Source organism: Colossoma macropomum, unplaced genomic scaffold, assembly GCF_904425465.1.
Source record: "Colossoma macropomum unplaced genomic scaffold, Colossoma_macropomum, whole genome shotgun sequence".
Taxonomy (NCBI): Eukaryota; Metazoa; Chordata; class Actinopteri; order Characiformes; family Serrasalmidae; genus Colossoma; species Colossoma macropomum.
In genome coordinates, this window is record NW_023494807.1 from 7,263,138 (window position 1) to 7,277,946 (window position 14,809).

Here is a 14,809-nt window from a genome sequence, read left to right on the forward strand (position 1 = left end):
AGCGCACAGCATCTTCACATAATAGCTACATCTCTGACTATGACATGCTGACATACCAGGCTTGTGCCTTTGGTGTCTGGAATTGGAGTCAGAACAAACAAGACAGGCAAAAGGCCTGAAAATGGACAGTAAGGAACAGTAAACAGCCTGGAAGCTGTAATCAGTGCCATGACTTAGTAAAACCTGAAAAGGGCAGGGCGGCCGTGGAGAAAGACTGCGGCCGATGACAGAAAAATGACTGGAGCAATGAGGAAATCCCCTAAAACAACTCTCACTGCAATCACAGGCAATCTCTGGATTGCAGAGATAACCTTCTGTTTGCAGAAGACTTCACACCGCGAAATGCAACCTTCTGTCTTGGCCAGCAACATAATCTCCACTGAAATGATTCATATGTGCCATGCTGTGGTGTGGCCTGGGCCGGCCATTGTGCTGCTTTGCCAGATCTTCAGTGAGACTTTAAAATAACATAAGACTACCTTAAAACAATGCTTCAAATCTCAGATTTACGCAGTTATCTCTTACCCAGCCAAGCCAAAACATGTTTGGTATCAGAAGTGCTATGAGGCTGATGTAGCTATTAGCAGGCAGCTTTTAATTTCCTCTGTATGTTTGTCCTGAACAAATACTACTTGCACACCAGTGGTGAACCATTCATTCAGTTTGGATTATGAATATCAGAACTCCCAAAAATAATAAGCAAAAAACACTTCCATGTTAATGCTAATTTATGCTAATGCCCCTTTCTAGCGCTAAGATAAAGTTGGTCCTCATGAACATTTTTTTTTTTGGCCATTCTAGATTAAAGTGTTTGAAAAATTGTTTATTTGAAGACATTTACATATATTGTATCTTTTATGTACATATATTTTATCCTGTTCTTCAGTAAACAGTCATTTTCCATTTCAAACAACTGACTGAAACCTGGTTAAACTATGGATTGGATCTAGAACTTCCAGAAGGCCTACAGTGATTTTTTTCCTCACCAAGTTGGTCCCAACCATTATAACTCAAAATGTTATTAGTTGACTCCGCTGTCTCTTCCTGTTTATTATTATTGGTATTTATTCTAATGTGTAAGGCCTTCTGTTCAGCTCCTGAAGGCCTTACTAATGGGAGAGCTTGCCTGGTTGTATCACATTGGACAGTCTTCTCTTGGATGTTTCACGATTTTGAAATATGAATATTATTACTCTTGCTAGTCTTACTAGCATTAGTACTTGCAGGGGTTAAGTTCAACATTCTTCTACTAAAACTAAACTTAAAATTACACACATGTAGTTTTTACTTCTCAGAAATCATTAGGCCTTCTCTAAAGGCTTAGTAGGGGTTCTCCACAGTTTCTTAGCTACATTAGCCTCATGGCGCCAATGCAAAGCTAAAGAAGAAAACATAGGACATTAAACTACATTTAGTAAGAAAAAAATGTTGCAAATTTGATTTCTATCCACATTCTTACGACAAATAGCATAAGAAACTACTGATTCATTCCTCCTCAATAGCAAAGCATCATGCTGCATGCTAATCTGCTGCTACTTTAGAAAACAGACTGATGGATCTGGACCAAAATTGTGTGCATTACACAGTACAGAGTCCATGAAACATTTACAAGCGCTTCACTTGAGCATATTATTGGAAAACAGAGCCTTGATCATGTCTAAAAGCCCAGTGCAGGCTAACAAGCAAAGCTGCCAGTCAGTGATTTATTGAAACTGAAGGAGTAATCCATTGTATTAGTGCTTTGTCGTCTGTTTTTTGCAATGAAGGTAGGAGTTAGAATGGAGCTTCACTACAACCATGTTTAATGATTAGAACGTGGTCGATGGTCAAACACACATTTTTGCTTTGCGGTAGGTTCTAAGTGAGGAATAAATATGTTATACTGAGGTCTTTTTAGTCCTTTAGGATGTAAAAGAACTTTTCATACTTGATCTTATAAGGATACTGAAAGTATTTTAAAGGGCCTATTTCATAAAAACTGCTTTGTTTTAAAACAGTTTAATGTTGTATGTAAACATCATTTCAAAATGTACCATTTAGTCACCAGCCTGTATGGTTAACATATGAAGACTAGTAATTGAACTAAAGTAATTCAAGTAACTATAGTCTTTGTTTTTGTGATTTCGTTTATATGATGCACCTCCTTATCCCTTTGTTTTTGCTACTGTGCCTGTAAAAATGTGCCAACGTTTCTAATAGCTTTCGCATGAATGCGTGGGGCTAAAATGCTGAACTGAAAAGTACCTGACAAGCCCGATATCTGTAAAAGTGTTGGATTTTGTGGCATCCCAAAAAAATTCACAATGAGCACAGTTTCCATGTATGGATCGGTGAGTGAACAGTACGCTGTAACACTGTTTATGTACTACATCAAACTGCTATGTTTCAAGAAGCTGAGGGAGATTCAGTTTTCAATCCATGGACCCATTAATTTCACTGACAAATTACCATTATACACATTTGCAAGACAAATATTCAGCAAACATTTTTCAGACTCACCACGGTAACATGATAAATTAGCACAGGGTCAGTTTTTTCCCCTTTTTTGGCAGCCGTCCTGACAAATCTGGCCATAAGTTTGCACTGACACTTCAAAAACAGTCCACGCACTAACAAATGGAGCTCAGTTCCATGTGCTTCTCCTCAAGCTTGCATTGTTTGTCATTTGAATAGAAGGGTCAAACATGTGTGAAAGCATTCGTGTCAGCATCAATATTTATACGTCTGACTCGGATGCCATAACCTAAACACTGAACTGCTTCTATACAGTAGTTAAAGAGGTTGGACAAGAGAGGAAGCCTCAGGGCTTCTAGGCCTTCAGAGAAGATGCAATACATGTCTGCAGTTCATGAATTCGTTTTTGTTTAAAGAGCCAGGGAAGCTAAATCTGCTTTCTTTCTAATTAGGTTAATCTTGTTCTTGAAGGCTAACAACTCTGAAACATGCAATGACCAATAAATGGCTGATACATTTCATCATATTTCTATCCTCTTGATGTAAACTGGATGGTCCTAATCTTTCCGTAAGCATTCCCTGACCAATCACAGGGCTGAAGTCTTTTGTCCTGCCCACACACAACAGTTACAGAGTCAGAGAAACTTAGTGAGCTAAAGCTAACCCAGTACAACCAAAAGCTAGCAAGCTAAACCCCTTGTCTGTAGCCGCCTGTCGCCCATTCGTCTGTCCACATGAAAATTGTTTGTTCATTCATTCCTTCATTTCCATGTTGCTTCATCTGTCCGTCCATCTGTATGTCTGACGTGTCTTTTTTTGTCCAGTTATTTTGGACAAATGGAAGCTGAATGATGATTGTAGTTCTGTATGAGGGGCGAAGCAGGCTAGGAGTGTTGGACAGAGAGCTGTCAATCAAGCTGCTCAATTGCCACGCCCACTCAGTTCTCAGAAAGGCCTGATTGGTGGTTTTTAAGTTGTGTTTTATCATTTATATCATATTTTTCATTCAAGCTTTGCTGGGCATTTAATATAAGAGTCAAGTTTAGTATCATACAAACATTTTTAATATTTTACTCCGTCTTCCCTGGGACTTTAACCGAATAATCAAAATTGTTGTATTTAAAGTCTACATGTTTTGTAGTAATATCCTTATTTCTTATTTAACACTTTGATTAAACTTAGATTTTAATTTTACTCTTAAATTTCTTATTTATATTGTTAAGTTTTGGTTGGAAACAAAAGGGTTACATTATTGAAACTACCAACTGAAAACTGTCCAATCAGAATATTTTTCTGTGTGGCATCTAGGTAGAAACAGCAAACTGAGCTCTCTCATTGGTTAGGATTTCAGGAGCTGAACTGAAGGCCTTATGTATTAGCTTAACCATTAACATAATTCGGAAGTGACAATGGAATAAACAAATCATGTTTTGTTTTCCAGTGGAACCAATTTTGTGAGAACTTTAGGATGTTATGCAATTGACTGTAAACACAGGATTCTATAAGGTAAAATATATGTTAAAGCCAATTACAAGCTTTGACTGGAACATACAGTATGTTATTTACAAGTTTCAAATGTTCATGTTTAATCTAGAACAGCCAGGAGATGTTAATGTAGTTCGCTATTAGCTTAGTGCTAACATATTACTAGAAGCCCCTAAGGGTGCTAGCAGAAATTTGCATTCTTGATGTTTTTCCCCTCATTTGTTGACATCTGTGCCCCGAACTGGAGGCTTAGCTCTAATAGTCACGACTCATCACTGTGTGCACGCATGGTGCTTCTGGGAAAGGTCTTCAGCAGTCTAACCAAAGCCACGTGTTGCCCATAACAGGGGTATTTCCACATTTATTGTGCTCAGTGAACGTAAATGCCCTCAGATTTATTTTTCATTTGCTCTGTATTAACCATTTTCAATTTCCATCTGCTAATAGCTACAAGCTGCTGGCAGAAGCCCTTTAGAGCTCCTGCCACCGTGCAGCCCAAGCAAGGGTGAGTCTACACTCCGCACGAACACAAAGTACTTCAGAAGCACTTGACTCCCAACCATACAGGAATGTTTACACAAACTCCTGGACCCAAACCTCTTGACTTGAACCAGACCATTGCTCCCGAGGATTTGTTAGCATGTCTGGATGCAACTCATGATGCATTAAGAGTAAAACAAAGAAAAATAAGTATTTCCAATTATAGGCCTTGACCAGCTTTGTGGTTCTGCTCAGTGTTCTGCAAAATTGGGCGCTCAGATGTCTGGACTGCATCAAAGACACGTTCAACTGAGTTAAAATCTTTTGTTGTGCATTTATGAAGCTTAGGATCAATAATCACAGACTTTCTGAGCATACATATGTTTTTTTCAATTTTTTTCAGTTGGAAATTGCTACATCTGTTGTAAATATATATATATATATATATATATATATATATATATATATATATATATATATATATATAATATAAATATATATGTGTACAAATATATATATATATATATATATATATATATATATATATATATATATATATATACACACACAACAGTTGTCAGAACAATACCTCGTATCTCCAAAATAGTAACTTTACAGGAGAAGGAAAAAACCTCCTTTGCTTGTATTGTAAGTCAATGGAACCAGAATGTTTTCCAAATCATTTTGGGCCATTTCTTGTGGTCCGTTCAGCTTGAAATTTACACATAATGTAAAGGACAACAGGCATTTTTAAATGATGTCAAAAGCTAAAAAATGACTGAGGTGTGACTCTGGTGTGGATTGTCCATGGAGATCATCATGATGATGATTCAGAGGTAACTTATAACTGAATTATGGAGAATATTTCCCACAATTAATCGCTTTCTTTTAAAGTAAGGCATTTGTGTTGATCCAAACTGTCTGAACTGCTGTCTGCTATCACATTTCCAACTCAACTAATTAAAGACTGCTGGTATTTATGCTGGTTTAACTTATTTCACTAGAGTTAGTTTAAGAGTGGTCACTGTACTGGCCAGTCAATTTAGAACCACACTCAGCAATAGAGAAAGTGGTAAATCCAACATTAATGAAGCCTGGTAATTAAACTAAATATAGAATGTAAACATACACCTGAGGGACGATAGCCTAAAGGAAAGACAACTCAGAGATGGTAAATAGTGAGGAAAGTAAACTTAATATGCAAATAGATGGGAGCAGGAGCCAATTAAATCCTATTAAATTCCAATTAAGTTCCAATTTATGTGTTTGTGAAATTAAAAAACAATACTAACCTTATAAAGGGTTTATGAATGGTTTTAAATGAGTTCATTAATGGCTATTAATTAGGTCATAAACACCTTAAAAATCATTAGTGAGCATTTACAAAACATACATTAATGGGGAACATTGATCTGTTGCTTGCCAAATAGTGAGCCCACATTCATCTACACTGTCAAAGCTCATATCTTTGTCTTCTACATCAGTCAGCATCATTACATATTCATCAGATATAACAGCTCATTGTTTTTTGGTGTTTTGGTGTTTGGTGTGTTATAACTGCTAATTATTGATGTTTAAGGCTTAATTAATAACCTCTCATAATCTCATTTTAAGTCTAAAAGAACAGTCTTATTGTAAAGACCTTATCCTGCTCTTCACACATCAAACTAAACACAGCTGAGAAGTCAGAGCGTTAACAGAAGAGCAGATTAGCCACGTTTTTGCATTGGGTTAAAGGAACGAAGGCAAAGACTCTGAATATACTGCAGATGCACCACATAAGACTTAGTTAAGACCTCTATCTCCATCAAATACTTTGTGAAAAGACTTTAATTAAGAGCCTCATAACTCAAATCTCTCACACAAGCTCGCTAACAGAGCGCAGCCCGGCCTTGTTGGCTCCCCACACATCATTTCCTGTTTTGCACATGGCCGTTTCCTGTAATCAAGTGCCGCTATTTCTGTGAGAGGAAAAAAGTATGCGAAGTGTGGAAGTAGGTGAGCAGCACCGGAGCGAAAACAAGAGGAGGAGGCTCTCAGCCTGGGTTTGATTTGCTAAAACATCTCTGCGAACTTTCTCTTTCTGCTCCCCCCCCCTTCACTGTGGTGACTGTGGGCTTCAGAGGGAAGGAAAGAACAAATCCAACCAGAGAGCCCTGCCACGTAGTACAGACTCTTTATACCACTCTCTCTGTGTTTCTCTCTCTCTTTATCTCTCTCTCTCTCTCTCTCCCCACTCTGTTTCTCTCTCTTTTCCCTATCTCTATCCCTCTCTGTCTATTTCTCTCTCTAGTTCTCTCTCTTTCTCTGCTTCTTTCTTCTCTGTTTCTCTCTTCTTATGTCTTTCTTCTCTTCTCCCCTTTCCCCTCACTCTCTCACTGCCTCTTTCTCTTTCCCTTATCTTACTCTTTCCCTTTTTCTCTTCTTCTCTTTCACTCTCTCTTTGTCTTTTATTTCTTTCTTTCTCTCTCTTGCTCACTTTCTCTCTTGCTGTCTTCCTCTATCTTTCTCTCTCTCTCTTTCTCTTTCTCTTCCTTCACTCTTTCTTTCTCTCTTGCTCACCCTCCCTCCCTCCATCTCTCTCTCTCCGCTAATGGTGTAAGCAATTCCTGCACAGATAAAAACAGATATGTCATTCTGTCAGAAGCTGGGCAGAGGAATTGGCAGGGAAAGGCCACGGTATGTGTGTGTGTGTGTGTGTGTGTGTGTGTGTGTGTTCTGGCTTTCTAACCTGTGTGACTAACACTGGACTGTTCTTCTCTGCTGCACTGTCCAGACTTAAAGCTATATCACACCAAATCTAAGACCCTGTTTACACCTGGTCATGTATCAGGATTTTTAATCAGGTTTATTATCAGGAATCAGATTATCCACATAACTGCCTCTGACAGACTCGGAGAAAGTCCCGCCTCATTCAGTTATTGTTGCCATGTCTGTCAAACCTCCAGCTCAGGCTATCGGCTTTCATTCTTAACATCTATAATAACTGACTAAAAGGTTCTGTAGCACAAAGGAAAAATATAGAAGCTCACAGAGGAGCACATCTGAGAGATTTTTCATTTCAAAGCAAACTGGCTTTAAGATTTTCAGTGCAGACATGCCTGTTTGAGAACTTACAAAAAATGAATGCAGGCCCTTGAATAAAAGTAGATTGGAATGGAAGTCATTTAGTCATTTCATGTCAAAGTGGCAGAAGTCTAAAGTGGTACAAGTGCACAACTCCGGTCCTGGAGGGCCGCTGTCCTGCACAGTTTGGTAGTTTCCTCTCTCAAACACTCACACTAAACCTGGCAATTGACAGATGAATGTAATTAGGTGTGTTTAAGCAGGTAAATCACCAAACTGTGCCAGACACCACGTGCTGTACACTCCTGTTTTAGCGTCAGAAGCAGCCCTTTTCAAACGAGCTAATGCTAAAGCTAACTCTAAATGTTTACACAAGTTTACACAAGGTTTCCTCTTTTGCAAACTTTGGAAAGAATGGCAGGTGTACACATGCATTATTGTTTACTAATGTTTTAATGTGAGTCCTGTTGAATTGGACTGATTTATCAAGCTAACTGTCCACAGCTAAGTTAAGAAAAGCTAATTAGTTAGCTAACTTTGAGCCTGAATAGTCTGCCTGACATTGAGGCACTGAGACATACCAGGCGTTTTACGTTCCTCATACGCTCCTTTCCACAATTTTTCAGTCTAAAGTCCATTTATTGCCACTGCTGTTTTCACTGCAGGTTTGTTAGTTCTGTTGAAGTTTTTCCTTCGATTTATGGAGGAAGGAATGTTGAGAGACAGTTGGGATTGGCTGAGAGGTGTGTCAATAATACATTGTCACTCAAACTACTTCAGGAGGTGGTATGAAACACATTTTAGCTTAAATTCAATGACGAAAACCCCTCCCAGTACTGTGACGGTGCCCCTTGCCGTTCTGAATATGGTGAAACAGCTTGGCTGCTGTGACTTGACATGTTGATTGCTGGAGTTATATATGTTTATCCCTGCTGATGTGTCCATTCTGTCTTGGCCACTGTAAGTTCACATTTCATCTGCAGCAGTAACCAGGATCACACCTTGTCCTGCCAATCAGACAAATGGCTAAGTAGTGGCATTAGTTTGGATCTACATGTAAAATGTATGAACGTTGAGAAAAGTACAGGAAACTTTTGCAATTCTAACAAAATCGGCAGTATTTTAGATCTTACTTTTAATTTACTTATAGTGTGTGTGTAAGGTCTTCCTCACAATTCTAGCAGTAATGCTAACCAATCAGCACTCAGTAGCAGTTCTGAACTCTGTACACAGAGGAGGTCTATATTTGATGCAGCAGAAGTCATCATAGTGGGAAAACATTACAGCAGTGGCAGCAGCAAAAAATGTCCACTGAGGAGAATTACCACTCAATAAGGTCTTCAGGGTTTGTCAAACAATAGAGGGTGCTCTGGAGTGTGTCCAAAATGAATGGGTTCATGTGGAGTTTTTGTGCAACATTGTACACAGTGTCTTATGTACATTCATGACATCAGTGAGCACGAATTGCATTACTTAGTTCACCATCCAATCAGCACTCAGTAGCAGTAATGTCAGCCAAACAGCACTCAGCAGCAGTAATGCTAACGAATCAGCACTTAGTAGCAGTAATGCTAACCAAACAGCACACAGTAGCAGTAATGCCAAACAATCAGCACTCAGTAGTTTAGCTCCATTCTGCCCTGTTCATTGAGGACTCACTCATGAGCGGCCTTTAGCATTTTGCAGTCTTTTCTTGAAATAGTAGAAGAAATAGGACGTGGCCAGGCTCCTCTTAAACTGGCAGTTTTGGCGTTTATGAATGAGATTGTAGAAGATGACTCATTCAGGTATTTATCTAATATTTCCACAAAAATGAAATCATCTAGTGCAGAAGCAACAGGTGCCAGAGCCTACTGTTATTATTGTTTCAACCAGATTCATTCAACTGGAGCTGGTAATTCAAAAATCAAAGTAAAAGACCCCCCTCAACTCAAAGTGGAGAATGTGACAATTAGAGGTAGGCCTTTAAAGAACTAGCACTTAACCTTGGTGTACTAATGGACTCTGCTCTTAGTTTTCGCTGTCATGTCACAGCAGTTACTAAATCAGCAATTTATCACCTTAAGAACATCAACAAGATCAGAGATTTTCTGACTAAAGCAGACCTGGAGAAACTCATGCACATCTTTATTTCTAGCAGGATTGATCACTGTAATGGTCTCCTAACTGGACTCCCAAAAAAGACAAACAGCTTCAACTGATTTAAAATGCAGCTGCCAGATACTATTACTGGTCTAAAAATGGTTTAATAGTGCAGGACCAGTGTATTTATCTGTTTTCTGTCACATAGACTGTGGTAGTAGCTTTCTCAGTTTGGATCAGGCACCAGCAACCTGACTGGTTAAATTCAAACTAATGCATAATTGAACCCTTCGATCATAAAGACCTTTTATTAGGCCTACTCTGCGATACATCTACACATTAAAAGTTCCCATTTTCATGCAACAGTGTATTAGATAACGCATTTTGTCAATAATGTATATGAAAATCTAAACTTTGCCCCCCAAAAAAAAACACGGTTCTTCGGGGGTGTTTTAGCAAAGATATGGTGAACACTTAAAGAACCATTTGCATGCTTATCATGTTGTCATGTGGTGAAAGTGTTCTATATAGCACTGAAAGGCTTATTCATTTGTTACAATGTCATGCTTGTGACAATAGAACAAGCATTTTCATTGCTAAATAGAACAGTTTTCTATGTAGAACCATACACAACACATTGAAGAACCATTTTGCTGTGCAAAGAACCATCTTTTTTTAAGAGTGTATGAAAACTGAGCACCAGTATATACATACATGCTTAATTTCTGACCAATCGGTAAACATTCCCAGGTATAATTTTACTTTAGCCCCGTTGCAATGTGAAACCAGCCAAACCAAATGAAAAAGATACAACAGCACAAAAGGCCAGCAAAAGAGCTAGGAGTGAAAACATCTTAAACCTTATCGTCCTATTAATTCCAAGAGTACATGAAGATGGCACTTTTGTACATTAATGTGCATCACTGTAGTCATTTCTGTGTCACGCCATCTGAACTGTCAATGCCAGATTTTACACCACACCCACGTAAAATGCATCGCAGCAGTACATATATGAACAAATGCATCTTGTTTACTGTTAGGGTCCACCATACATTTCTACATAATGCAATATTCCTTCAAGCTTAAAGTGAAAGGCTAAAATGTTCCATAATACCATCAATCTCTCCAAACTGAAACAAAATGCCTTCACACAGTCTAAACAATCCGTATGCCAAGTCAAGCACAGGCTATTATTAGATAAAACAACATTTACTTTACACGGCTCCTGTAACCCCACTCTCACTCGAATGCCAGTCAGGTTTAAAGTTTAAAGTTGAAAGTTGCCACCCAGTACAGCCTCACAGAAACAACACAACAAGTACATCAGCAGTAGCACAGTTTTGAAATTCCCACTTTTGTGCTTGTTGCAATATCAGTCTTCAACACTACCTGGACTGGACACTGCTTCATTCATTTATTCAAATGTTCTTCCACTTATCAAAGCAAAAATCTAGTTTAGTCAAGTTTTCACTTACTCTAAACATAGATGATCTGACTAGACATGTTTGGTGTCTGCTGCTTTAGTTTTGCACTGGAGCTATACACACACACACACACACACACACACACACACACACACACACACACACACATATATATATATATATATATATATGGTTGAGCCACCTGACTTTTCAGACTAATTAAATTAAACTGGCATCTACTTAGACACCCGTTAAAACCTTTATCTTTGAACTTGAGTTTATACTTGCATGTTTTTTAAATGTAAAACATAATAATTACACATTTTATGGTTTAGCTGAGGTCAGGACACCTGACATAGTAAACTGAACCGTTCTAACCATGAATAAAAAATCACATTTGTTTCCAGTATTTGTGGGAGGACTACTAACCTTGGCCTTGCACCATGAAGGTCACTTGGAGTCTTCTTTATGATGCAGTACCCTGGCCCCTTTTTTTTAAAAGCATGTCAAAATAAAAGTCCTCTGTTTTTGGTTGTGCTGCCTGACATTTGAGGAAAGGTAAGAACTTTTCAGTACTTTTAAAGTTGCCTTATGTAGCAACATGGTTTTTATTTGAAAAATTTCAAACATAAAATCATGCCAAACTATTTTATTTAGAATGTTTCACACTAAATAACTAAATTACCTTTTTTTTCATAGTTTACTTACATAACGTATATGGTTGGATGGTTGCACCATCTAAAATGTTTTAGACTTTTAGAGGCAAAAAGTAAAACTAAAATTACTTTAATATGGGTGCACTGAAAATTGCAAATGTCATATATCTATTAAATTATACGTATATAGTAGGTTAGAAATATTTGCGAACATTCAGAATTGTGTGGACATATTTTGAAAACATATACAACACATATAAGTTGTATATTGTATATTGTTTACTGTATATGTATTATATTGTATATTGTATACTATGGAGCTCAATCACATCTTGATGCATCAGATACGATATATTTCCTTTTGCGTATAGGTAGCCTCACAGCTCCAGTGCACAACTAGAGAAGTAAACTTCAGACACAAAAAGTGTGGGATAACTGATTACTTGACTGCCCAAAACATAGATGGCCAGAGGGGACACAATAAAGGGTCTGATGAGTCACTACTCACTTTGAGGGAATCGAAGCAGGCGATGACCCTCCCGTTCTCCACCTGACAGCTCTTGGCGGGATGGGCAAATTTACATTCAGAGTCGGGCCGGGAGCAGGTGCCCCGCTGGAACTCGCGGCACACCTCCAGCGTCAGCCATTTGGTGTCCCGGATGGGTGTCACATTCACCGCCATTTCGGGCCGAGTTGAGAGTGAATGGGGAGGAAATCCAGGCAATGCGGCGGTAACAGCAAGAGAGAAAGTCTTTTTTTTGCCTTGTTTGCGTTTGTGTGAAGGTGCACAAAGTTCACAAAGAGAGAGGAGACGGTGGATGTGTTTTATGGGGGGTCCGGCAGGAATTCACCCACTATCAGAGGCCCATTTTTGGCCTCCTAGTTTGGAGACCTCTTTCTCTCTCTCTCTCTGTTCGTCTATGTCTCTCTCCCACTCACTTTCTCCTCAGCTGAACCGTCCAGTCAGACGGATGGTGAAACTCATTATTGATTACGGTTGAGGGGACAAAAAAAGGTGGGGTGGGGAGGGGGTGGTGGTGGAGAGAGGCAGTGTAGCAGTCGCCTCTCACCCACACACACACATGCACACACACACACGCACACACTCACACACACGCACACAGAGAGAGAGAGAGAAAGTCTTGTCCCGCCCGCCGAATCTCCTTTATGAAACAGACTTGTGAAGAGGTGCAAGGAGCAGCATGAGGAGCATTCAGAAGGAGGAAGGGGAGGGGGGCGCGAAGGGCGTTGCTATGGCGACCAGGTAGAGTGAGTTGTGTGGCCTAAGCCGTCCTCGTTCGTCTCGGTTGGCACGGAAGCAGCAGGCGGAAGCTGGGAGGTAAAAGGGGCGGGACTTTTCCCTTTCAAGCGGTCCAAGCAGCAGCGGATGTCAAAGGCACATCAGTCAGTACCGACCTGCAAGTGGGACAGAGAGAGAGGTAACGTTTAGCTCCCCTAACAAATACATGGTTTATTTTGTGATGTCATACAAATCATTGCTGTACATGGTGTGAACACATCACAATGAATGGACTGATAGACGTGATCATAAAGCCTGGGAATAAAATCTATTGGACATTAAGGTTTTTCACAGTAGCCATAAAATACAATTCCCAGCTGTTTTGGAAGAGGCCCAAGAACCCCCACAGGACCACCATAGAGCAGGTATTATTTGGTTGGGTGGATCATTCTCAGTACTGCAGTGACACTGACGTGGTGGTGGTGTGTTAGTGTGTGTTGTGCTAGTGCGAGTGGATCAGACACAGCAGTGCTGCTGGAGTTTTAAACACTATGCCCACTCACTGTCCACCTTGTTGTTCCACCTTGTAGATGTAAAGTCAGAGACAATAGCTCATCTGTCGCTTCTCAGTTTGTGGTAGTCCTTCATCAGTGGTCCGCTGTTGGCTGGATTTACTTGACTGGCGGACTATTCTTAGTCCAGCAGTGACAATGAGGTGTTTAAAAACTCCATCAGTACTGCTGATCCTCCACCCAAATAATATAAGCTCTGTGGTGGTCTTGTGGGGGTTCTAACCACTGAAGAACAGGGTAACAGAGTATGCAGAAAAATAGATGGACAACAGTCTGTAATTGTAGAACTACAAAGTGCTCCTATATGGTCAGTGGAGTCCTCCTCTATGGAGAAACCTCCTCTATGGAGAATAGGCTTAAGTATTGCATTTTTCTGCAAATGCACAAAAGGTGCACAATGTTTTGTTTATTTCCTGAGTTTAACCTAAAAAACATAAAATACACATTGTTCTATAATAAGGGATGCCCAAACTTTTGCATATTCATGCATATGGTAAAATGTGTATATGAACATTTAAGTCTGAGGGCATCAAAATCTTCCATAAAGCTGATCTATAATGTTCTTCAATAGGTGTCTGCCTTATGAGTCCTGTTACTTGGGAATGATGCTTTTGTTGAAGCTTATTTAGTTTTAAAACTTTGCTGCTCTTGACATTGTAGGTCAGTCCTGTTTTCCTCTTGTTTTCTATATGTGCATAAAAAAGTACAAAAACAGGCACAAACACATTTGCAGGCAAAATCAACAGCTTTGGCTCTGAAGTGGAAAAATCAAATCAAGCAGCATATCTCTTACAGTGTGGCGCAGGGCGGCGGGGCACGGCAAATTTATTTAAAAGCGAGAGAGAGAGGGAGAGAGATCGACAGAGACAGGCCAGTGAGTGGACAGCCAATGGGAGGGGACCGAGCGGTAGCACCATTCTGGGCCGCGAGCCAGAGGCGAGAAAGCGTGGCCTCCACCGGGTCACAGTGCCCGAGCAGAGGAGGAGGAGAGAGAGAGAGATAGAGAGAGAGAGAGAGAGAGAGAGAGATAGATAGAGAGATAGAGAGAGAGAGAAAGAGTATAATACAGAAAAAAAACATGCTCCAATTAGATCGTGAGTGGGAGTGAAAAATGAGGCTAGGTAAAAATACTTCATTGTTTTAACAGACAGTGCAAATATGTCGCAGCCTGGCAGCTCAGCTGGCATATTCCCCTCTGTGCTGACCCCCTTACCTCCCCCTCCCCACCCTGCCCAGCCCTGCAGAGAAAATCCTGGGCCCACCAAAGTGGGGGGGCGGGGGGGTGGGTGTGTGGGGGCTATGCACCAACTTCCACAATGCACAGAGCAGAGCCAATTCCATTACCAGCAC

The 14,809-nt window shown here is 39.9% G+C and overlaps 1 protein-coding gene across 8 annotated transcripts in view; it reads right to left on the bottom strand.

Annotated features, from left to right (window-relative positions):
* LOC118796750 (muscleblind-like protein 1) overlaps positions 1-14,809 on the bottom strand; it is a 167,741-nt gene that overhangs the window by 112,496 nt on the left and 40,436 nt on the right. For all 8 annotated transcript variants that reach the window (XM_036555846.1, XM_036555847.1, XM_036555845.1 and 5 more), the window contains exon 2: positions 12,156-13,063. In XM_036555846.1, the coding sequence (XP_036411739.1) occupies positions 12,156-12,329 (174 nt within the window). In that variant the 5' untranslated portion in view covers positions 12,330-13,063. The remainder of the gene's footprint in view (positions 1-12,155; positions 13,064-14,809) is intronic.